This window comes from Ambystoma mexicanum, chromosome 1p, assembly GCF_040938575.1.
Source record: "Ambystoma mexicanum isolate Mex_15411 chromosome 1p, UKY_AmexF1_1, whole genome shotgun sequence".
NCBI lineage: Eukaryota > Metazoa > Chordata > Amphibia > Caudata > Ambystomatidae > Ambystoma > Ambystoma mexicanum.
The window spans coordinates 467,621,612-467,644,908 of record NC_090921.1 but is presented as its reverse complement, the minus strand read 5'-3'; the positions used below and the strand labels follow the sequence as shown (position 1 = coordinate 467,644,908).

General features: G+C 45.1%; 1 protein-coding gene across 2 annotated transcripts in view; it reads left to right on the top strand.

Moving 5' to 3' along the window:
* Positions 1-23,297, top strand: part of COMP (cartilage oligomeric matrix protein) — a 676,605-nt gene that overhangs the window by 10,403 nt on the left and 642,905 nt on the right. Inside the window, exon 2 of one of the 2 annotated variants that reach the window (XM_069649319.1) lies at positions 149-231. In XM_069649319.1, coding sequence (XP_069505420.1) covers positions 149-231 — 83 coding nt within the window. Of the gene's footprint in view, positions 1-145; positions 232-23,297 lie in introns of both variants that reach the window. The other variant, XM_069649318.1, reaches the window with a different exon arrangement.

Below are 23,297 nucleotides of genomic sequence, written 5' to 3'. Positions count from 1 at the left end.
TTCAACACAGATCAGTTGAAGACACCAGAAGTGAAAAAACAACTTTATATTTGAAAAAATCGTTAATAAAGACATGTATATCTTGCTATATTTGACAACATTTGATGTGTAATTCTTTTAATTGTGGTACGTATTTTTTTATTAGCAGGACATGCCGAAACACAAATGCTTTCACAAATGAGGGAATCAAATATAGTTCTGAAGGAAATCCGGGATCTACTGAAGAAGCAGGTAAGGTATTAAAGACATTATGTATTTGAATGTTTACAAAGTGTTGGTCACGGTTGGCTTCCTAAGTACAATGTGTTCTCTAATTGACTGATATATACGGATTGTGGCAACCTCCCTAACTTCTTCACTGAAGAGCTGGACAACCTGGGTAGACAGCTCATGAGTTAAATGCTTGCCTCTCACAAGACGCCTGCCTGTGCTTCGCAAGTTTGAATCCTGTGGCAGGACTGACTCAGCTTTACATCCTTCTGACGATGATCAATTAAGAACTATTAGCTGGAATAGTAATAACAGTGCTTCGTAGCGAAGCAGGATGAGTACAGCCTAAAATGCTCCAACAAAACTCATGGATATTAATGCTTTTCCTGTTGAAAAAAAATGGCTAAGGCAGACATGGTAAGGCTTACTGCGGGATAACATGGATTGAATGCAGCCTTTATTGTTTGCAAGCTAAAAATTAAAATGGTGATGCCCCAAGTAATAGAAACATTTCTGTATGACAAGTAATGATCAGCTGAAAGCAAATTGATGTACATATAACCTGTGCTAGTGCAAACCATTTAGCAAGGTTACAAAAAACATGTTTACGATTGGACCTTCAATTGGAGTTTCATTTACCCCCCTAAATTCTCTCCATCATGGAACCTAATTACTTCTATTCAGTTCTGTGAAGTAGGAACAAATATCTATTCATTTCCTTGGCTTCCAAGACTTGGATTGCAACCACTATCCTAAATGGACATACTTATGAATCATAGTCATCAGTTTTAATATTATCACTGCTCCTTGCTTTGTGACTCCTATTGCAGCAAGGGCCTTCAAAAGCTATTCTACTGCTCAAACACAGAACTTTGACACATGTGATTCACAGTATAGCTCACCAGCCCACCTCTTCAATTGATTATAGATTGAGGCATTTAAAGGGCTTACCACAAATTCACCTATGGTACAAGGTGACCATATGACACGCAGCATATATTTTATTGGCAAACATTGGTCCTTGCGCTCTTAGGTTATCCATCACCTAGTCATCTTCGTGTCATAGAGAATCCATGTATTTTTAGAAATCAATTTCAACACTACCATAAGGATGAAAAGGCCACTGGTAATCCACCCATCATAAAATTGCTGAACACCCCATCTGCTAATTTCTGTGTTCAACGTCTGCTCCTGGGCATCAAACGGAAAAAATGTATGCATCAGAAAGGAGATTATTTTTCCATGGTAATTGGAATAAATGTGGTCCACCATCATGGTTACGACCCACCATTTATTTCTGAAAGAATGAGCTCACAGATAAAATTGATTTCACAAAAACAGTGTCGATATTTCCACAACTCTATGTTCCAAGAAGGTTTATTCAAAAAGATACTGCAGTAAAACCATATATTTGTATGCCACAATGAAAAAGAGCACTCTAGACTGAGGGCTTATCTCCGGCCTGTAAACTCCTTCTTTCATGTTTACTAAGAAAGGACCTGCCATGGCAGAGAGAGGACAAAGGGGCATGGAACTAAAGCAGCAAAAGGTGTGTGGGTCTCCCTAATTTTACTATGAAACAGGTGATTTGGCCCAGGTTGATTTCATCATCGACTCCATACCCTTATTGTAGTAATAAGTATTCCATCTCGGATGGTACGAGTATCTTTATTTTCAGCTGCGGAAGACATTAGGAGAAAAGAATTTGACATTTCTTAATTTAACTGCTCTAATATCCGGGCGGTTATTGTAGGCGCTTTGACTGACATTTCTGGTTTAATAACATCAGGGTGGTTGCATATATCCGGTTCCTGCAGTGGCGTGCCCAGACTCTTTTGACTGGGGTGGCCCAAGTGGGGTACTAACTTATGCAGGGGTGGTATGAAGTAGAAGCACACACACTTACACGCACACACACACATCCATACACGCACGCGTCTGCATAATGGGGTGGCCAATCAGATTCCAGTGGTAGCACGTGCCACCCCAGGCCACTCCCCGGACAAGCCTATGTGTTCCCGGGAGGTTGGTCAAGACTGGTCCTTTAGGCTTATCAGCATTCAAGATGAAGAGGAAAATGTTGCTCAAAATTGGGCATGGCTCCCAGGTCTATTAACTGGAGATGGGTCGTCAGTGGCTAAACCGACGCTGGGTTTTTAGCAAAGAAACTCTAGTGAAACTCGCTTCTTGGAATAATGAGGGCTAGCATAAGCAAGCATAACTTGCTGAACAATGCTGATATTTGTACACATTTAAGAACTCATGACATCATAGTGTTAAAAGAAACGTGGCTTCTACAGCAAGCCACTTTTGAAGGGTTTGGGTGTGTCCTACAAAGGGCCAGGAGAGGGAAATTGGGGCAGCCACAGGGGGCTCTCTTAATGGTGGTCAATTCTGTTTGGGCTGAGAGGTTTGCAGTTTTTGATAATTATATGAGTGGCATTCTGGCAGTCCATGATCTGCTTCTGCAAGGGTTGCTTAATTTGCTAATGATCAATGGATATTTTAACCATTTTGTACAGAAGTTGGGATTATTTCTGTCATATTTGGCTTGGATCTCGGAAAACTGGGTGGGGAAATACGAGAATGAGTATGTTATTCGTGTTGGTGATTTTAATGTTTTGAAGGAAAGGTAAAAAGGGGGGTAAGGCAATTGGCCTATCAGCTCAGAACTAAGTGAAATATGGTCCCTCTTCTGTTTCAATTGTAATACTGAGGGCAATTTATAGGGACCTGCTACTTGGCATAGTAACGGCTCTAAATCCACTATTGATAATTTGTTTGCTTCTGAGTCCATTTTTGAGTAATGCCAGGGGTTTGAAATTCTCCCAACAGAAGCTAGTGACCATAACATTCTTTTTGCTAAGCTTGCCTCCTTTCATTTACCTGCCCGGGACTTCTGGCCACCAGCTCTCACGGTGAATAAGGGGCTTCATATTGTACGCTGGACCCAGAGGAATATTGAGAGTTTTAATAGGAGGTTACAATTGAGAATGGGCAGTGCCACAGCTCAGCCCCAAACACATGTTGTTTCCCAGCGAGAATTTTATAAAATTATTTAAACACAATAAAACATTATTTATTATTTAAACACAATAAAAATGTGTTTAAAGTATCTTGGTTCAAAGTATTAAATAAATAAAACAGCTTTGAGATGCCCCCATTGTTTTAATAGGGAAGTACAGGATTTTAAAAAGTCCATACAATCTAGGCTGAGGTTAGTCAAGCAGAGCTTGCTTGCCTCCCCCCGCGAGAAGGCTAATGCGTTGCGCAATGTGTACTAGAACTATGAAACAGCAACAGCATTAAAACAGTATAAAGGCTATTTGTACAAGGATGCTTGAGAAGGACAGGAAATCCATGTTGAAAGCACTCCCTAGGAAATAAGGAAATATGATATTGATTTTTGGAAATGTACTAATTCTGTCTCCTCAATTCAGTATGTAGTCCAGGAAAACCATATTTTGGAAACCATCTGTCGGGCCATTTTTCCTAATTATTTATAGCTGGGGTAAATGAGAGATCAATGATTGATGGGTCTTTTGAATGGGATCTAAACTTCGACAAAGGGGATATCAGGAGTTTGATTATGCAATGCAGCAATTCCAGAGTTCCTGGACCCAATGGGCTGAATAATAGTAGCACAGTTATTTAAATAAATTCTATCTATGCATATTGCTTCCTCCTCCTGGAAATCATCTATTATTGCACCTTTATTTAAGAAGGGGGTGAAGTCTGAGCCTTCTAATTACAGACCCATTGCACTGTTGGACGTGGATTCCAAAATCTTTGCATCCCTATGTCACTCGCAGTCGCGGCCATCGCCGTGACTGGCGTTTACTTCCGCGTTGGAGTTTGAGAGGTCATGGGGGAAGGTTGCTTTAGTCCCTTTTTTGTGTTTATGGCCGCAGCTCCTAACGCGAGACGCAACGCTGCCGGGAGTATAAAATCCCTGCCTCCCGGCAGGTCATTGCGTTGCAATCCCCTCTCCGTTGTTTACTTCGTTTCTGGGTCCTTCGCTCTTCCTCTGCACCTCGCTTTGGATTCTACTAGGGGTTAATATTTACCCCCACGCGGTTACTTCTCATAGGTGTCCAGTCACCAGTAACCTCCATACTTTGTTTCCCTTTGCCATCCGCCGACCCCCTTTAGGCGGCGTCTGCCGTGCTCTCTCTCTCTCTCTCTCTCTCTCTCTCTCTCTCTCTCTCTCTCTCTCTCTCTCTCTCTCTCTCTCTCTCTCTCCCTCTCGTCCTCTCACCTAGCTCTTGAGTCTGGTCATCGCGGGGTTTTCTCTCCCGTGCTCCCGTGTTCCTCCGCAGTGCCTCTCGGAAGACTTCTACCTTCAGTCCGGACCTCCCAGCTGCTGTTTCCCTCGCCTCTCTCCAGGTCGACCGCTACGGTGGACTGCTGGCCTTCTGAGAACAGTCTTGGCACCTCCTATCAGGGTTTTTTCCCCTAGTGGGTTTTTCCCTGCTTTTTCTGGTTTGATTCCGGAGAGGGGGTCGCTGTGCCGCTGTTCACACCCAGCGGCCACAGTGGCTTCTCTCCGTGACAAGCCCTCGCACCAGAGGAAAGAGAGAGACTACCTGGCACGTCGAGGCCTGCAAGATACCATCGACTCGGAAAGCCCAGGTGAGGAGAACGTGGGTACGGAGGGAACACAGTCAAAGGTACCCCTTCAGTCACAGATTGCAACGCCAAAGAGTATCACGATGTCAGCTGACGAACAAGTCCAAGAGCTCTGGAAGGCATTCCAAGCGATGTCCCAAGAGCTACAAGGGGTCAAGACTGAGAACGCTTTGCTTAAACAGATGGTTGCGGCTAGGGAACCTACTCCCTCGGAATTGCCACCCATGGCACTGTCCTCGGGGAAATTTGATGGCTCCCCAAAGAAGGTAAAGGAGTTTCTCGAAGCATGCCTGGTTCACTTTACGTTCAGACCCCGTACCTTTGCTACAGATCAGGCCCGGGTGGGTTTCCTAATAACCAACATGACGGGAAACGCTCTTTCCTGGGCCACCCCTCTGGTGACTAGCGGAAACGCCATTCTGCAGGACTATCCGGGGTTTCAGAATCTTCTCAAGCACACCTTCGAACGACCAGAGCTCTCCTTTACAGCCTGCGAAGACCTGTTGGATGTCAGGCAAGGCTCGCTAGACGTGTTATCATACATCTCCTCTTTCAAGACATTAGCAGCCGGGGCCGGATGGCCCGAGACAGCCCAGTATGCCATTTTCAGAAGAGGACTGAAGGAAGAAATTAAAGACGAGCTAGCCAGGTCTCCTCGTTCTCCTACTTTCACAGATCTACTTTCTGCTGCTCTTCACATCGAGTATCGCCTTCAGGAGAGACGAGTTGAACGTCGTAAGCAAAGGACTCCTGGCCATAACTCAGACCCCTCTGTACCCGTTCTCCCTGGTCGCTCTACTAACATCATTACGGAAGAACCTATGCAGATCGGTGCTACCAGGGCGCCCTTGTCCGCTGCTGAAAGACGTCGCAGAAGAGAGAAAGGACTGTGTGCCTACTGCGGATCAGAGCAGCATTTTCTCAGAGACTGCACAGAACTGTCAAACAAGAGGTCGGGAAACGACTACCCTCGGCGTTAGTAGGGACAAACGACCGAGGGTCTTTAAGAAATCTCCATCGTCCCTATGTTTCTCTGTCAGTGACCTCTTCCGAGTCTAAGGAAGATTCCAGGCTAATGGTCATTCCAGTACAACTCAACCTCGGAAACCATCAGGAGGAGACACTGGCTCTGTTGGACTGTGGCGCGGCAGGGAACTTTGTTGACACCGTGTGGGCTGACAAGGTGGGCCTCCGTCGAATTCCCCGGGCAGAAGGTCAGAAGGTGGAAGGAGTAGACGGCTCGCCTTTGTCCTCAGGTCCTATCACCCATACCACTGAGGAACTCACTTTGACGATCAACCAACATAAGGAAGTCCTGAGTTTTGATATTATCAGAGCGGCTCATTTTCCCATCATCTTGGGCATTACCTGGCTCCGACGACACAATCCTCTGATTAATTGGACCGAGAACCAAATAAGCTTCAGTTCCCCATATTGCGCTACTAACTGTTGTTCTCTGGAAGGTCGGGCTGATCTTCAGCCAGTCAAGGTGTTTCCCAATAATCATGTAGGTATCCATGCTTTACCCTATTTCTGCTCAGATTTTTCAGACGTTTTTCAGGAGTGCCTCCATGCCAGACTTCCACCCCATCGGCCAGAGGACTGCACTATCGACCTGGAGCCCCATGCCTTGGTGCCATTCGGAAGGATGTTCGCCCTCACTCAGACCGAGAGACAAGTGCTTCAGAAATACTTGGATACCAACATGGAGAATGGTCTCATACAACCTTCCAAGTCTCCAGCAGGAGCCCCTTTGTTTTTTATAAAGAAAAGAGATTCCACCGATCTTAGACCTTGCATCGACTACAGGGGTCTAAATACAGTGACAGTCCGTGACAGGTATCCGATGCCCCTAATCACGGATATTATTGAGGCAGTGCAAGGTGCTCGAATCTTTACCAAACTGGACCTACGAAACGCTTACCATTTGTTGCGGATAGCCAAGGGTGACGAATGGAAAACTGCGTTTCGTACTCCTCTGGGCCTATATGAATACAAGGTAATGCCGTTTGGCTTGGTGAACGCCCCTGCGGTATTTCAGAGGTTCATGGACCGGATGTTCTCCGACATGCTTTCCATCTCGGTCATCATCTATTTAGATGATATCTTGGTTTTTTCCCCTAATATGAGAGAACACATAGCACAAGTACGACGAGTTTTGGAGCGTCTTAAGGAAAACCATCTTCTGGTCAAAGAGGAGAAGTGCAGCTTCGCGGTACCTTCGGTACATTATCTGGGATACGTGCTATCAGAAGAAGGGATCGCCATGGATCCTGACAAGATGCAAGTGATTCTTGGCTGGCCGGCCCCGACCTCTGTCCGGGAGGTTCAGAGGTTCTTGGGTCTTTCAAATTACTACCGAAGATTCATTCCGAACTTTTCAGAGGTGGTGTTTCCCATCACCCGCCTACTCAAGAAGACGGCCTATCCTTTTTCCTGGTCTACTGAAGCAGAAAGAAGTTTCTGTCATCTAAAAACCCTCTTCTGCTCTGCCCCGATTCTGCAGCATCCAAACCAAACTCTTCCATTTATTCTGGAGACGGACGCCTCCGCTATCGCTGTAGGAGCAGTGTTGCTTCAGTCTTTCAACAAGGTGGAGCATCCGGTCGCCTATCTCTCTAAGACTCTTTCTCCCAGCCAGCTCAACTACTCGGTTTTGGAGAAAGAATTGTTGGCGATGAAATTGGCTTGTGAGGAATGGAGGCACCTTCTCATGGGTGCCCGTCATCGGTTTCTCATTCGCACTGACCACAAAAACCTCAAGGCTTTACAGGACATGGAATGTTCTAACTCCAGACAAGCTAGATGGGCCTACCTGTTTTCGCAGTACGACTTCCAGATCACGTACATCCCTGGGTCTCTCAACCGTCTGGCTGACGCTTTGTCTCGCAAAGATTCCCACTTGGAAACGGTAGCGGTCAAGTCTGAGCCGTTATTCCACAGAAATCGGATCTTAGCCACAGTGAGTTCTTTCCTTCAGGAGGTCAAGGCTGCCGTTGCGCAAGAGGCTCCCCAGTTCTCTTTTTCCGTTGATTCTCCTTTCCAAATCAAAGACGGCTGGGTCTTCTACAAGAAGAAGTGGTATATTCCTGAGGGGTCACTGCGCCGGAAAATCCTTAAATGGTGTCACGACTCACGTCTAGGTGGACACCGAAGTGGGAATGGTACGTTGGAACTCATCTCGAGATCGTTCCAGTGGCCCAACATCAGGAGAGACGTGTTTAACTACGTAAAGACCTGCCCTACTTGTGCCAGTGTCAAATATGCTTCCGGGAAGCCCCTAGGACTTCTTACCCAAGCAGAGATGCCGACTCGCCCGTGGGGTCTCATCTCCACGGACTTCATAGTGGAGCTTCCCGACTCCGAGTCATGCACATGTATCATGGTGACAGTGGACTCTCTAAGCAAGCTAGCCCATTTCTCTCCTCTTCCAGGACTCCCTTCGGCCACCAAAATGGCAGAAACCTTTGCCCGAGATATCTTTAAGCATCATGGCCTCCCCGACAAGATTATATCCGATCGAGGAAGCCAGTACATATCCAAATTCTGGACGGCTTTATGTACTCGATTGGGGATGGAAAGGGCCCTATCCTCAGGGTTTCACCCCCAGACAAACGGCCAAACGGAGCGACTCAACGCAACTTTGGAGCAGTACTTGCAATGTTTTATTTCCCAGTGCCAAGATAATTGGGTTTCTCTACTCCCTACGGCGGAATTCGTGTACAACAACTCCAAGCACAGTGCCACTGGCCTATCACCTTTTTATTGTACCTATGGCGTTCACCCGCGTTATCTAATGCCCGAGGTACCCAGTTACTCCAACTCTCCCACTGCAGAAGAGGTGTTAAGTAATCTCAAGGAGGCCAGGGACAGTGCATTAACGAGTTTGGCGGATTGCAGACGGCGGAATAAGACCGAGGCCGATAAACACCGCAGGGATACACCTTCATGGAAACCGGGGGACAAAGTGTGGTTGTCCACCAGATTCCTTCCCAGATGGACAAGGCCTTCTAAACTATCTCCTCGTTTCTTGGGACCTTTTCCCATCCTCTCCAAGGTCAATCCAGTTGCCTATCGCCTACAACTCTCTCCGTCTCTCAGACGCATACACCCTGTTTTTCACGCCTCTCTTCTTAAACCTTACTATTCAGATCCCAATCACCGGTCTCTCCGCCGGAAACTACCTGTCACTACAACCGACCAGGAGGAATACGAAGTTTCCGCCATTCGTGATTCCAGATTCCTTCATGGTCGGTTGGAATACCTCCTGTCATGGAAGGGTTTCCCAAGGTCGGAGGATTCCTGGGAGCCAGCTTCCCATGTACATGCCCCTCAACTGTTGGCAAAGTTCCATCGCTTGCACCCAGGTAGGCCTGGGGGGTTGCACTCTAGGGGGGGGCATACTGTCACTCGCAGTCGCGGCCATCGCCGTGACTGGCGTTTACTTCCGCGTTGGAGTTTGAGAGGTCATGGGGGAAGGTTGCTTTAGTCCCTTTTTTGTGTTTATGGCCGCAGCTCCTAACGCGAGACGCAACGCTGCCGGGAGTATAAAATCCCTGCCTCCCGGCAGGTCATTGCGTTGCAATCCCCTCTCCGTTGTTTACTTCGTTTCTGGGTCCTTCGCTCTTCCTCTGCACCTCGCTTTGGATTCTACTAGGGGTTAATATTTACCCCCACGCGGTTACTTCTCATAGGTGTCCAGTCACCAGTAACCTCCATACTTTGTTTCCCTTTGCCATCCGCCGACCCCCTTTAGGCGGCGTCTGCCGTGCTCTCTCTCTCTCTCTCTCTCTCTCTCTCTCTCTCTCTCTCTCTCTCTCTCTCTCTCTCTCTCTCTCTCTCTCTCTCCCTCTCGTCCTCTCACCTAGCTCTTGAGTCTGGTCATCGCGGGGTTTTCTCTCCCGTGCTCCCGTGTTCCTCCGCAGTGCCTCTCGGAAGACTTCTACCTTCAGTCCGGACCTCCCAGCTGCTGTTTCCCTCGCCTCTCTCCAGGTCGACCGCTACGGTGGACTGCTGGCCTTCTGAGAACAGTCTTGGCACCTCCTATCAGGGTTTTTTCCCCTAGTGGGTTTTTCCCTGCTTTTTCTGGTTTGATTCCGGAGAGGGGGTCGCTGTGCCGCTGTTCACACCCAGCGGCCACAGTGGCTTCTCTCCGTGACAAGCCCTCGCACCAGAGGAAAGAGAGAGACTACCTGGCACGTCGAGGCCTGCAAGATACCATCGACTCGGAAAGCCCAGGTGAGGAGAACGTGGGTACGGAGGGAACACAGTCAAAGGTACCCCTTCAGTCACACCCTAGTTCTTAAAGAGATGAATAAGTACGCTTTGGCCAAAAATATTTTAAGTGTGTTTCAAACTGGGTTCAGGGGTGGAGTTGGGACTTCACTGAATGGTTATATAGTCGACAAGCTTCAGCAAGGTTGTTGGGAACAATCAATGGGTTCCTTATATTTGGCTAGTAAGGACCTGTCGCTTGCTTTCAACACGGTCTTCTTTGGAAAAAACAATATGATTGGGGGATTCCTGACCACTTGCTGAATGTTCTAATATGTCTGCAGACTGACTTTGAACTGAAGGGTCGCTTGAATTCGTGGGGCAAACATTCTGGTCCATACCTACAAGCAGGGGTCTGAGGCAAGGTTGCATATTTGCACTTTGCCTCTTCAATTTATACTTATCAGACCTAGTTAAAGGGTTGGAGTCAGTTGCTTTTTTCTTCCTCAAGATAAATGGGGTGAAGATTTTCTGTCTTATTTATGCAGATGATGTTATGCTTATTGATTTGACTCCAGTTTGAGTACAACGCCTCCTGACAGCTTTTTGGATATATACCTAAATGTATGACCTTGTAATAAATGGTTCCAACTATAAGGTCTTACATTTTAGAAACCTGCCCTCATCAAAAAGTCGAGTTTTAAGTGGCGTCTGAAGGACCGGCAATTGGAACACATCAATGAGCTAAAATACCTGGGCCTCCTTTTTCCAGGAACTCTGTCCCTGTATAGTGTTGATCTGATTTCTAAAATAGAAAGTTGTGTATTATAGAGCACAAAAGCAAGGCTTGCTCGCTAAATATGAACATTTTCAATTAATTCTTTGGTTAGATTCTATGAGGGGAAACTGGGTCTTTCCCTATCATATGGGACAGAACATTATCGTCTTATGATTTGTCATTTTTGGAAGGTTTACCGTGGTGCAAAGTTCTGGGGTTACCAAAGTGTGTGCTAATTGCTATGATTCGTTTTGAACTTGGGCTTAAATCCATTAATTTCTATCATTTATGGAGGAAACTATCACTCTGTAATCCCCACTGGAAATACTCTGAAACGTTGAACTGAGATTCAAAGGGTTGTGCATCGAATTGTGTTAAGAAATTAGATTGCATATTAACTCAAAATGGCTTGAACCTTGAACTTTTACTTTCAAACATGAGCAGTGCCAAAGATTTTATCTTTAAGAAAGACTGTTGTGATAGCTGTGATACAATGCTTGCTTATAAACGCTATAGTCAACATCACACAGAAGTTAGGAGAGTGGGTGAAAGAAGCTTGTATCTCTCACAGTCACCGTCTTCCCCTGTTAGATGTCTAATGATGAGGTTTTGGGTTAATTTGCTAAATAGCAGACTTCAGCAATGTATTAGGGAGGATTTGCCTAAGGAATGAGCTAATTGCAGATTTTGCGAGAAGGAGACCATAACGCTGCGGCATTTGGTTATTGATTGTGTGACTCTAAAGCCACAACACTTTTTATGTTGTAGTCATTTGGTTCACGACCCCAAAGCAGTTCTTAGTGATGCTTTTTGGGAACGGCTGTTAGCAGGAAATTCCATTAAATTGGTATTTGCACTTATGAATTTTCTAACAAAAATTAATTTATTGGAATAGTTTTTATCTGGGAACTCTATGAAATTGTTATTTGCACTTATGAATTTTCTCACAAAGATAACTTATTGTAATAGTTTTAGAACAGTAAAAAATCAGGATTTCATCTACAATGTATTTAGTTTTTTACTGCGGGTTTATTTGATTGTTGATGTATGTTTTGTTCATGGTTTTTCTTGTGTAAGGTTTGTAATAAAATATGTACACATTTTTTAAAAAAAGCGATAACAATCTTCATACGCAATTGGATCATTTGAAGTGATATTTCAAGACGTTGCCTGGAGTGAAGTAAAAAGAGACAATTACCTTTGTTGACGTTGCCTGGAGTGAAGTAAAAAGAGACAATTACCTTTGTTGACGTTGCCTGGAGTGAAGTAAAAAGAGACAATTACCTTTGTTATGTGTAAAATCTGGATAGTCACCCTGATTATTTAATGTGAAGCCACACAGCTTTCAATTTAGCTATGAATGCATTTTTTAAAAATAATGTACTCTATGAAAATCGTCAACTTTTACAGTCTACCTATTTTGGCAGATAAGGTACTGAGGGATAGAATAGGGTGCCCAGGAACACACACATTAGTGAAATAGCAAACCAAAGATTTAGCACTGTCTTTCCTTTTGGAACCTGGACGCATATCTACTCAGCTCTCGCTGGTACACATATGGATTAATGTGTGTCTTTCAAGCGCTAACTAACAGTTTTTCAGAAGTGACTTGAGAAATACACAAATCACATTCTAAACAAACTGACAACTATGCAAGTCTTTATTGAAGCAAATAAACTAAGAATAGGATTCTAATTGTACTTTTTCAGTCCAGATAGGGAAAGTAATGGCCGCCTTAAACGTGTCCCGAGGTTTATAATTGTACTGCTACGACTTAAAGACACACCTCTAAACGGGCTGCGTGATGTGATTACCTGCTTCTAATAACTCTTTGGCACAGACATGCAGATTGTTACTATAGAAATTTTAAGGTTTATAAAAATGGCGTTTTGTGTATGCCAACAAGCAGGCGTAATAATTAGGTGGTTTAAAAAGTGTGATATATTTAATAACAACTCAGTTTAACTGTTTTGAGAAATTGCATGCATCACACTAGCTAACTCCAAATGGCTGCGGTTTTGACATACAAATGATCCCATTGCTGCTAAAAACCTGTGGGCCAAATTGACTAATCCCACCCCCTGGGAGTCACTTCCGTGTCATGTTTCTTTGTTTTCAGAAGGGCATTTAAATGAAGCTCCAGGGGATCGTAAATGTTGATGCGGGGAAGGAAGACTAGAAGAGGAAGTCGGACAGGTTAGAGGATTTGCGGCAGAAATCTCATTTATTAATAAAAGTAAAAACAGGGAATTTACTTCTGTTACTTTCTGTTATGGATGGCTATGTTAGAGTTTCTCAACCAACTTTCAGAGTGGTGACTCTACAAATGTAACGCACCTGGCCGCAACAAGGATTTTTCTGCGAAGATGTACCAGGAGGATGTCTTCTTTCACGTCCTGCTCCCCCTAGATACAAGTGCTGCCTGCATTTTCTCCAAGGTCAACTACCAATTCAAGATACTCCTGGGCAGTTGCACCCATGGTGTTCATAAAAGGCCCATCTTCAAATGCGAGGCTGGAGCGTTTATCCTTACCTGTTGTGACAAACCTGAGAGTATTCTCCTTTCTTCTCCCCTTGGATCCTCTGTACACCTGGCCAGGGATAGGCCATCGCTTTTGGAACCTGACCCTGGGGGAGGAGAAGCGAGGGAGGAACCCCTCAGTGGATGGTCCCTGGAGATTTGGTATATCCGGAGAAACATGGCATCCCCCTTTCCCTATTGAAGACCAACCTCCTCTTTCCCAAGCCTTTATAGGATATTGTAAGCCAGCCCCCCCTTCTTTCCCCACATTTGACATCTGACAGTACTGGGACGAGGAAGAGGCAACTAAGAGTGATGAACATTAAACCATTTCACCATTCTAGTAATGGGACGAGGAAGATGCCTGTAGAGTGCTGTGAGGGTCAACCATGTCCTTTTAATTATGGTCAGGCAAGTCCAATTGAGAATCTACCCCTGCAACCTGTCAATCAGTTGCATGTTTATAAAAAGCTGGCCAGAGAACAGCATGGAGAGCAATAGGGGAGCCTGTGTGGGAGAGACCAGCAAGGGACCCATTCTATGAGGAGGCTGCTGTGTTGGGACTGGAGAAGGAGCCAGGACGCTGGCCGATATGCCAGAAGACTTATGGGGCCCAAGGCAAGTGGGCTGTGTAGTTGCCAGAGGTGTGGGAGCCTCCACATTAAAGAGCGAGCAGCAGGAGCCTTCCTAGCGGACCACATATAAGTAACGTTCCTTGAAATTAAACGCATCAGATGCATATTGAATATTGAATGGAATGGACTTGAAACGAAGTATATTGAATCCATTTTGAATACCGAACTGAATAGAAACTTGAGATTAAGTATATTGAATGTATTTTGAATACCAAACTGAATGGAAACTTGAAATTAAGCACATCAAATGCATTTTGAATACCATATTCAATGGAAACATGAAATTGAGAACATCAAATGTATACTGAATACCAAACAGAATGGGAACTTGAAATTAAACATATTTAGTGTATATTGAGCACCAAATTGAATGAAACCGTGAAGTTAAGCATATTAAATACGGAATCAAATAAAACTTTATGGACAAAGCAAATAGCAGATGACAGCCAAAGTGCCCATGTGAAAGTAAACTACGGGAAAGAGCATAAGAGTGAAAGAGTGCCATAGAAAGGTGGGGGATGAACAAAACCACCACAAAGTGAACTTTTATGAGTGAATACAGTGCGGCAAGGCCAAAGACTGGCCAGAGGTGTATGATACCGTATGGCAGAATTAAGAGGCTAATAAGGAGAAGCCAGAGAGGTGTAAAACTGCACATAATGCCAAGTGGCCGACAAAGAGGAACTAAGTGAATGTGACTTTCTACACAGGGGCAGGTATAGAAGAACCTTTGGGAGCTGAAGAGCCTAGGTAGCCTGGTTGCGTGACCTGTGGTGGGTAGGCCATGTGGTCTGTCAACTGCACCCAGACCAGTGAGCCTTGAATGCCGAAAACCCGAAGACATTGTGAAACAAACCAAGGAGAAGCACTGTGAGTGAACTGGTGTAGCAAGCCAGCAAGAGGGTCAAGTTGACCTCAAGTTGTGTTGAACTTTGTGAAAAGACTGAAACAAGTATACGTGGTGGAGTTAAAGTCTTGGGGAAGGGAACCCTGAGACTTGAGAAACTGTATGTGTTATCTCGAGAAGGAAGCCTCAAGACCCTTTTCTGATGAACAGCGTCGCTTGGAACTTGGGGAAGGGAATCCTGTGGATTATTTGGGACTGTATTGCCTTGAGCTTGCGAAAGGTAATCTTGAGAGATTTGTGTAACTGTCTTGCACTTGGGGAAGGGAAGCTGAAAGAAAGCTGGGAGTTGGAAGAAGCTCTGATGTTAGAGTTGAGCACCATTTCCTTTATTGTTATTGACATCCCTACACATTGGTTAGGTTTAGTTCTGAGGGGAAGAATAGGTTTTGGACACAGACAGACCTTTAAGTTGAACTCTTTGACTCAGACTTTCCTTAATTTCATTCAGGTACTGAGATCCCACCTTATTATAGGGCAAGTTAGGCCTTCTACCATCCAGACATTTGATTTAGTAAAGCATTTTAATTTGAACATTGAATTTGTTGTCTGTGTCTTGCTTCATGATGCCTTCACTCTGTACAACTTGGCTCATCACAGTATAAACAAAACAGCTGTCACATGAGAAACTACAAGCGGCTATGTCATGCCTGACGTCATCCAGTCAGTCCTAACACCTTCTGAGCAGGCGCTCATCCTATTAGTCACTTTAGACACAACCACAGTGCTGGGGCATCACTTAGATCAAAGCATTTTCTCACATGATGGAAAGGATCTCGAGCTTATCTTGATTCACAAGCAAGACATTCAGACCCCTTCTGGTGGCTATGAAGTCCTGAATTTCCCTTGTACAGAATTGTCACCTCCAGATATGACAAATGCAGGAAATAGATAAATAGGCAACGGGGCCAGGCCATAGGTCATTGGGAAAATGCAATCTGCTTGAGCGCGCCCAACCTTAAAATACGCCTTTGGTGGGCAAAGATGACCAACTTCTCCAATGGCTCAGAAGCTATTTGCATGAGCCCTCAAAGAGAGCATGATTTTGCTGGCACATCACTTGTCAGCACATCCCACAGTCTGGTGAATGTACTAACCAGAGACATGTAAATTACGCACAAGGGGGAAATTGATCAGCATCAGCTACGAGCTATCTTCCTGTTGTGAGGCATATCAGAAAATAGCCTCTTCGCGACACAAGACAATACCACCTGCCAATGCTTGTCAATCAGGTACATGAAACTGGACCTGGAGAGAAAACACTTTCAGATTCTTCTTCAGAGAGATTTTGCAGCACTTTTCTCTAGATATGCCGGATACCTTGGGTGCTCCCTGATCTTGTTTCTGGATCTCCTCAATCTCTACCTGTAGGACGTGGTCACCTGAGGCCATTGAAATGGAAGCAAGACAATATCCAACTGCATATTACAGAAGGCTATATGGACATCTTCAAGGCTGCTAATGCCCCTGCACCATTCAGGGTCTATAACAAGATATGCAAGGTGTTCAGTTCATGGTGTTCTTATTGGGGGCTACCCCCTTGCCCACTCAGTCACCAGATTTAACAATATCTTTGTCAATCAGCCATGTCTGGCTTGAAACAAGCATTCATTAGAGTACATCTTGGAACCATTTCCTAGTACTAATACATTGAGCAGTACCTTAAAAGCCTACTCAGTGCATGCCAGTAATCAGGCTAACCGCAAGCTGGGAGCTCAACAAAATCGCATCAACGTCGTGAAACAGCTATTTGAACCTATGCATAAAGCTGACATTAGTTATGTTTCCTGGCCAATGGCTTTTATTGTTGTCATAACATTGACAAGGTGGTTGGGTGAAATTCATGAAGCTGGATACTACATTCTTCAAAGACAAAGTTGATGTTGAAAGCCCATCCTTGCCTCATTCCAATAGTACATTCTGAGTTCCATATAAATCAAATTATCTTATTGCCTATAATTTTCTGGATGCACTCAATGCCGGCTGAACTGGCATTGCATACACTGAATACAGCAAGGTTTTCGTTGTTCCCGGGTCAGGATTAAGGATTTTGCAAATCAATGCAGTTTTTGGGTACATTTGGAGAGACTCCACGACAGTGTAAATTCTGCTTAAGCACAAACTCTGAACCTCCCTTCTCACGGTATGTGCCCTGTCTTCTGGGCGGTGAACCCACTCCTCTATGTGTAGTCTATAGTCTTTGTGTTGGAGTCAACTGAGATTTTGAGTGGTTGGTCAACAACCTAGCAAAGCACAGGTAAGGCTGACATTGTGCTCTATCTCCCTCCAGGATGACCACTGCACCAACAAGTATTTGAGGTTAGGGTAAACCTGCACATCCTCCATGTGCAGCAGACCCCTTGGAAGGCTGCCAACATTTTTGTAAATACAGCAGGAGCTGAGCACAGCCTGTAGGGAAGGACCACAAACTGAAAGTGATCAGAGCCCACTTCGAAACAGAGGAACCAATGGGTCAGGTTGTGCACAGGAGCATGGAGTTAAGCATCCATCATGTCCAGGAAGCCTGTCAACCCTACTGCGAGGTGAGGGAGTTCACCCTCTGCAGAGTCCTAACAGTGGGAAAGGCATAAATTAGTTTTCAAAAACTGATTGGCAGAGTTTGCTAATAAAATTTGTCTTGATTAGCAAACAGACCCTTTTGATTAGCCATGTCATACTAATGTTTTTAATGCCACCAGAAGATACTTGTACCCAAGATATAACATGAGCAACAATACAGCAGTTTTGTATACCTTGCAAATTCTTTCTGTAACATGGTGCATGTCATCACAAACCAAATTTAGTTTGGCACACTGCTCCCAAGCAGAGGCCAGCCATGCACAGTGAAACTTGTATTTGACATTTGCTGCAGACAAACTAAAGCTTAAATAAAAGTTTCCAATATCCCCTGCAAATGGTACTGGCTCTTCTTAAAATATACTCGACTATGCGAGTGGGCGAAAATACTTTGCAAGCCCTGGATGAGTGTCTGTAAAAAGGTTAGCTGCATGAACGGACACAAATAAATAGATATGATAAAAGGGCTCTTAAAACAGTTTGTCCAGCTCTCTACTGCAGGTGCAAATATATAATGCAATCATAATCATAGAGCAAAGTGAGCTCTAGAGGCCAACTACATTGTACAGTTTTGCAGTAGGTCTGTAGACTGGATGAAACTATTGATCGCTACTTTAAGTAAATATCAAGTTAGCTTTGTGTATTCATTATGTAAAATACTAAGCAGAGTGGATGGCATAACAGGCAGAGAACTGAGCAAACTAGGCAGAATATTGTAGTTTACGGCCATCTCACTTTCAGAGTAGCTGGTATAAACCAACATGGAAAGATAGAATGTCAAGGATTATGGGATCAGCTCATGGGTTGAGCACCAGTTGCAAACTGTATGTAACCTGCAGGCACTGGACTAGGTTTGCCTTCAAAGCATTTGGCCGTGTGGTCATGTACATTTGCAAAGGTGTCCACTTGTCAATATGATGCATCTTCCCCAACAAAATTAAATCTAGTCGACACTGAGATTTAGATACACTTCACTGTAAAGCATGGAGACAATGTAGCATTTTACAGTAGCAATACTGTAATTATGCATTATGTAACCTAGTAACCTATTATTTTTTTAGAAAAGGAAATGAAAGCCTTTGGCAGGCAGGCTACAGTGAGCTTAATAACAGTACTATCCTGATTATTGCTGGTTTGCAATAATTTGAAAATTAAATATAAAATGTGAGTAGCACTCCCACACAGGGATTTTGGCACATGAGCGAAGGGGATGATTACTGCTGCACTGTAACGCTCACCTGGTTCCCACGGAGGCGCGGCGTCGTAGGCGCAGAACTCTGAAGATGGACAGGAAGGGCCCCTCTATTCTGGCTTCCCTGGCTCGTTGGATACCCTCCTGTGCGTGAAAAGGGAGTATTACCAACTGTGGAACAATGCTCAAGCCTCCCACTCCCTTCCAACCCTCCACGATACCTCCTCCACGATTCCCCGTGAAGCCTCACCTTAGGGTTTGGAAGGATGAGCTCTCCATCCTGCTTCTGATGCAGGGGTGCGTTGAAACCCAGTTACTTCACTGGATTGAGGATTGATGGGAGTTCAGGTAAGCTTGGCTGTTCAGGTAAGGCGCTGTAAAAGTTCTGTTCAAAAGTTCAAGCTTAATAATAATGTTTGTTGTCTAATTGCAGCAAGCGCTAATGCTTATGTCTTTTTCCCCTTAGGGGCCGGGGTTCGGTGTGCCGGAGATATGGCGCCGACCCGAAGTGAAACAGTTCTGGATGAGCGCTCAGGTAATGTCTTTGCATTCGCTCATTCAATGTCTTTGTCTTTTTTCCCCATAGGGGCCGGGGTCCGGAGATGCCAGGAAGCGGCAGGACCCGAAATGCAGTGGGAATAATCCAACAGGTAAGACTTAAAAGGAAACTGAGCTTTCCTTATTCCTTTTCTCCCTCTCACCTTTGTTCTTGTCTTTTTTCCTCTAGGCGCCGGGGCGTAGCTGAATCCGGAAGATCGCTGCTGAAGATGGAAGCGCCTTGCAAAGGTGAGTAAAATGCAGCGCTGCAGCGATCGAAACGAAATGCCTTTAAAATGAAGTCTTCCTTTTCAGGGTCGTTGGAGAAATGACTCCGGGATGCAGATTTAGCAGGTTAGGGCTTTTCTTCTCCTATTCTCTTCCTTTCTCCCCTTGCAGGTGTTCCAGGGTGCTGGCAGGCGTGGCTGAAGTCAGGATGCAGGAGCTGACACGGTGAGCGTCCAGCTGCTAGGTGCAGAACAACGCAAAGCATGTGTGGCTGTTCGGGTGGGGTTTAAATAGCCTTGGAAGAAGTTCCTGGTATGTATCCTTCCACCAATCAGGTATGTATCCTTCCCCGACCACACCCGGGTGGTGAAGTAGTCCTACAGGTTAAGTAGTCCCATTCAGGCCTCAAGTGGGCCTGGATGAAGCAGCAAGGTCTGCATCAGGTAAGTGTGCACCCAAGCACTTAAACACATATCCTCTTCTATGAGCCTGGCGCCTAAGGCGCCAGGACTGGGGTCTGCTATGAGTGTCTGTAATGTCGCTATGGCGACTGAGTCCAAAGGGCCCGCTGAGACTTCCCTGGGGAAAATGATGTCTGCCTCTGGGGTTGCTGGGCCCGGCCTGGCTCCTTAGAGGTAGGCATCATGACAGTACCCCCCCTCAAGGCCCCTCCCAAGGTCTTTTCCTCCAGGGGTTTTGGTTTGTGCGGGAATCTTCGATGGAATCTTTGAATTAATCGTGGTGCGTGAATATAGTTACTGGGTTCCCAAGATCTTTCCTGAGGTACATATCCTTTCAAATCAACAAGATAGAAGAGTTTCGACTTAACTATCTTGGAATCTAAAATGTCTTTCACTTCGAATTCTAATTCTCCATCAATTTGGACAGGGCCTGGGGGCTCAGACAGTCTGGTTCCAGGTTGCCCTGGTTTTAGAAGAGATGCATGAAAAACGGGTTGAATCCGCATGTTGGATGGTAAATCGAGTTTAAAGGCCACTGGGTTGATAATAGCTTTGATGGGGTAAGGCCCAATGAATCTGGGATTAAAAGTTCGCTGACCCTTGAGGGGTAGATGTTTAGTTGCTAGCCATACCTGATCTCCTTCTTGGTAAGGAGGAGTTTTACTTCGGTGCAAATCAGCGTTTTCTTTATACTTTTTCTTGGCTTGCTGTAAGTGGGTTGTAGCTTCTTTGAAGGCTTGGGTTATTGTGGAATGTAGGTGATTTACTGCAGGCATCTCCAGGGTCAGAGGTGGATCTAGGTCAGAGGTCCGAGGATGGTGACCATCCAGGGTATAAAAAGGAGTCTGTCCGGTTCCAGAATGCACTGAATTGTTGTATGCATATTCTGCAATCCAAAGGATGTCCTTCCAATTCAACTCGGATTGGTGTAACATGCACCGCAGATATTGCTCGAGAGTCTGATTGGTTCTCTCGGTTTGTCCGTCGGTCTGGGGGTGGTGGCTGGTGGATAACCGCACGTCTATTTGTGCTAGTTGGCAACATTTCTCCAAAAGTGGGAGATAAATTGACTTCCACGGTCTGATACTAATATGGAAGGGAAACCATGTAACCGCACTATATTTTCCATAAATTCCTTGGCTAAGGTGGAAGCTGACGGCAATCCTTTTAAAGGGATAAAATGGGCCATTTTGGAGAATAGATCCACTATTACGAGAATCGTGTTGTAACCACCACAAGGAGGCAGGTCAGTTATAAAGTCCATTGACAAGGTGTGCCAAGGTGCTGGTGGAATGTCCAAAGGTTGAAGTAGGCCGGCTGGCCTTTTCTTTTGACTCTTATTTTGGGCACAGATTCCGCAAGACAACACAAATGACTTTATGTCTTTTCTCCAAGAAGGCCACCAGAAGTGGCGTTTGATCTTTTCTTCTGTTTTCGCGATACCGGGGTGTCCTTCCATTAATGATTCATGATGACGGGTAATGACAAGTTCCTGCAATTCTTTACTTGGCAGAAATAACCGCTCTTGGAAGTAGGGTAAATCATCCTTAACGGTGTAGTGAGGACCCTTTTGACTCCATTCCAGTAAGGCAGAAGAGTCAAAAAGCTGTTTACTTGAGCTTGGATGTCCTCAATGGTTTGCAATGAAGTCAAGCCCAGAATTCTTTGTTCCGGTATGATTGGCACAGGTTCTAAACTCGAATTGGGTTCTTCCATGCCTATCCGGGATAAGGCATCTGCATTACCAATCTTGCAGCCAGGGCGATAGGTAATTACAAAATCAAATTCCGCAAAGAATAAAGCCCATCGGAGTTGTCGCGAAGATTGAGCTTTGGCCGTCTTTAAATACTGCAAATTTCTGTGGTCCGTAATTACGGTGATTGTGTGTCTTGCACCGAGAAGATAGTGACGCCAAGCCTTGAAAGCTGATTTAATAGCCAGTAGTTCTTTGTCGGTAATTGCGTAATTGAGTTCAGGTGGAGAGAATTTTCTGGACCAAAAGGCTACAGGGTGTAGTTGGTTAGTTTCTGGGTCTCTTTGCGACAGGAGAGCTCCCATGGCCGAACTGGATGCATCGGTTTCCACGATGTAAGGGAGATCTGGGCGCGGGTGCTTCAATACAGGTGCAGAGGTGAATTTGGTTTTCAGGTCCTGAAAGGCTTGTTCAGCCTCAAGAGTCCATTCAAAGCGTTTATTTTTCTTTAGGAGAGCTGTGATGGGTTGAACAGTTCGAGAAAATTCCGGGATGAACCTTCGATAGAAATTGGCAAAGCCAAGCATGCTTTGCACTCCCTTCACAGAGCTAGGAGATGGCCATTTGAGAATGGCGTCCACTTTCCGCGAGTCCATTCGGATTCCTTGAGGTGTCAGGATGAATCCAAGAAACTCCACTTCTGTGGTATGAAAAACGCATTTTTCGAGCTTGGCAAATAATTTGTGCTGGCGCAATTTCTTAAGAACTGCCCTAACATGGTTTCTGTGATCAGATTCTGAGGAGGAATACACCAGGATGTCGTCAATATAAACGATGACACAAACATCGATAGGTTCCCGAAGAACATCATTCATGAAGTACTGAAAGGCGGCAGATGCGTTGCACAAACCGAAGGGCATTACTTGATATTCGAAGAGCCCAAATTTGGTGCGGAATGCAGTCTTCCACTCGTCGCCCTCTTTTATACGTACCAGGTGGTAAGCTCCTCGGAGATCTAGCTTGGTGTACACACGAGCATCTTTTACTTGGTCGATAAACTCAGGTATCAGGGGCAAAGGGTAACGATTCTTAATCGTTATCTGATTTAGGGCGCGGTAGTCAATACAGGCCCTAAGGTCTCCTTCCTTTTTAGGTACGAAGAACAAAGCGGAAGAGACTGGTGACTTTGATGGGCGAATGAAACCATTGGCCAGGTATTGATCCAAATACTGGCGGAAATGCAGGTTCTCAGGTTCAGTAAGAGCATAAATCCTACTACAAGGTAGTTGTGCATTGGGTACCAAGTCGATTTGGCAATCGTAAGATCGATGGGAGGTAAGGTGTTAGCCTGCTCTTTCTGAAAAACGTCTTGGAATTCTTGGTATTCAGATGGTAGCTGTACAGGGGTGGAAGTTACAGAGGCTAGACCCATAGCTGGATTCCTTGGGTAACAGGTTGGTTCACAATCAGGAAAAGTTATCTTCTTTGCTCGCCAGTCTATTCTCGGATTATGTGTTTCTAACCAAGGGATTCCAAGAAGTACTTGAAATTGTGGGGCCTTGATCACATCAAACACGATTGCTTCCCGATGTCCGTCCTGACCCACCAGAGTGATTTCAACTGTGGAATGCGTTACAGGCCCTGAGGCTATTTCGGTTCCATCAACTGTAGTAATTACATCTTGGGTTACTTTCGGGCGGAGAGGAAGCTTAATCCTG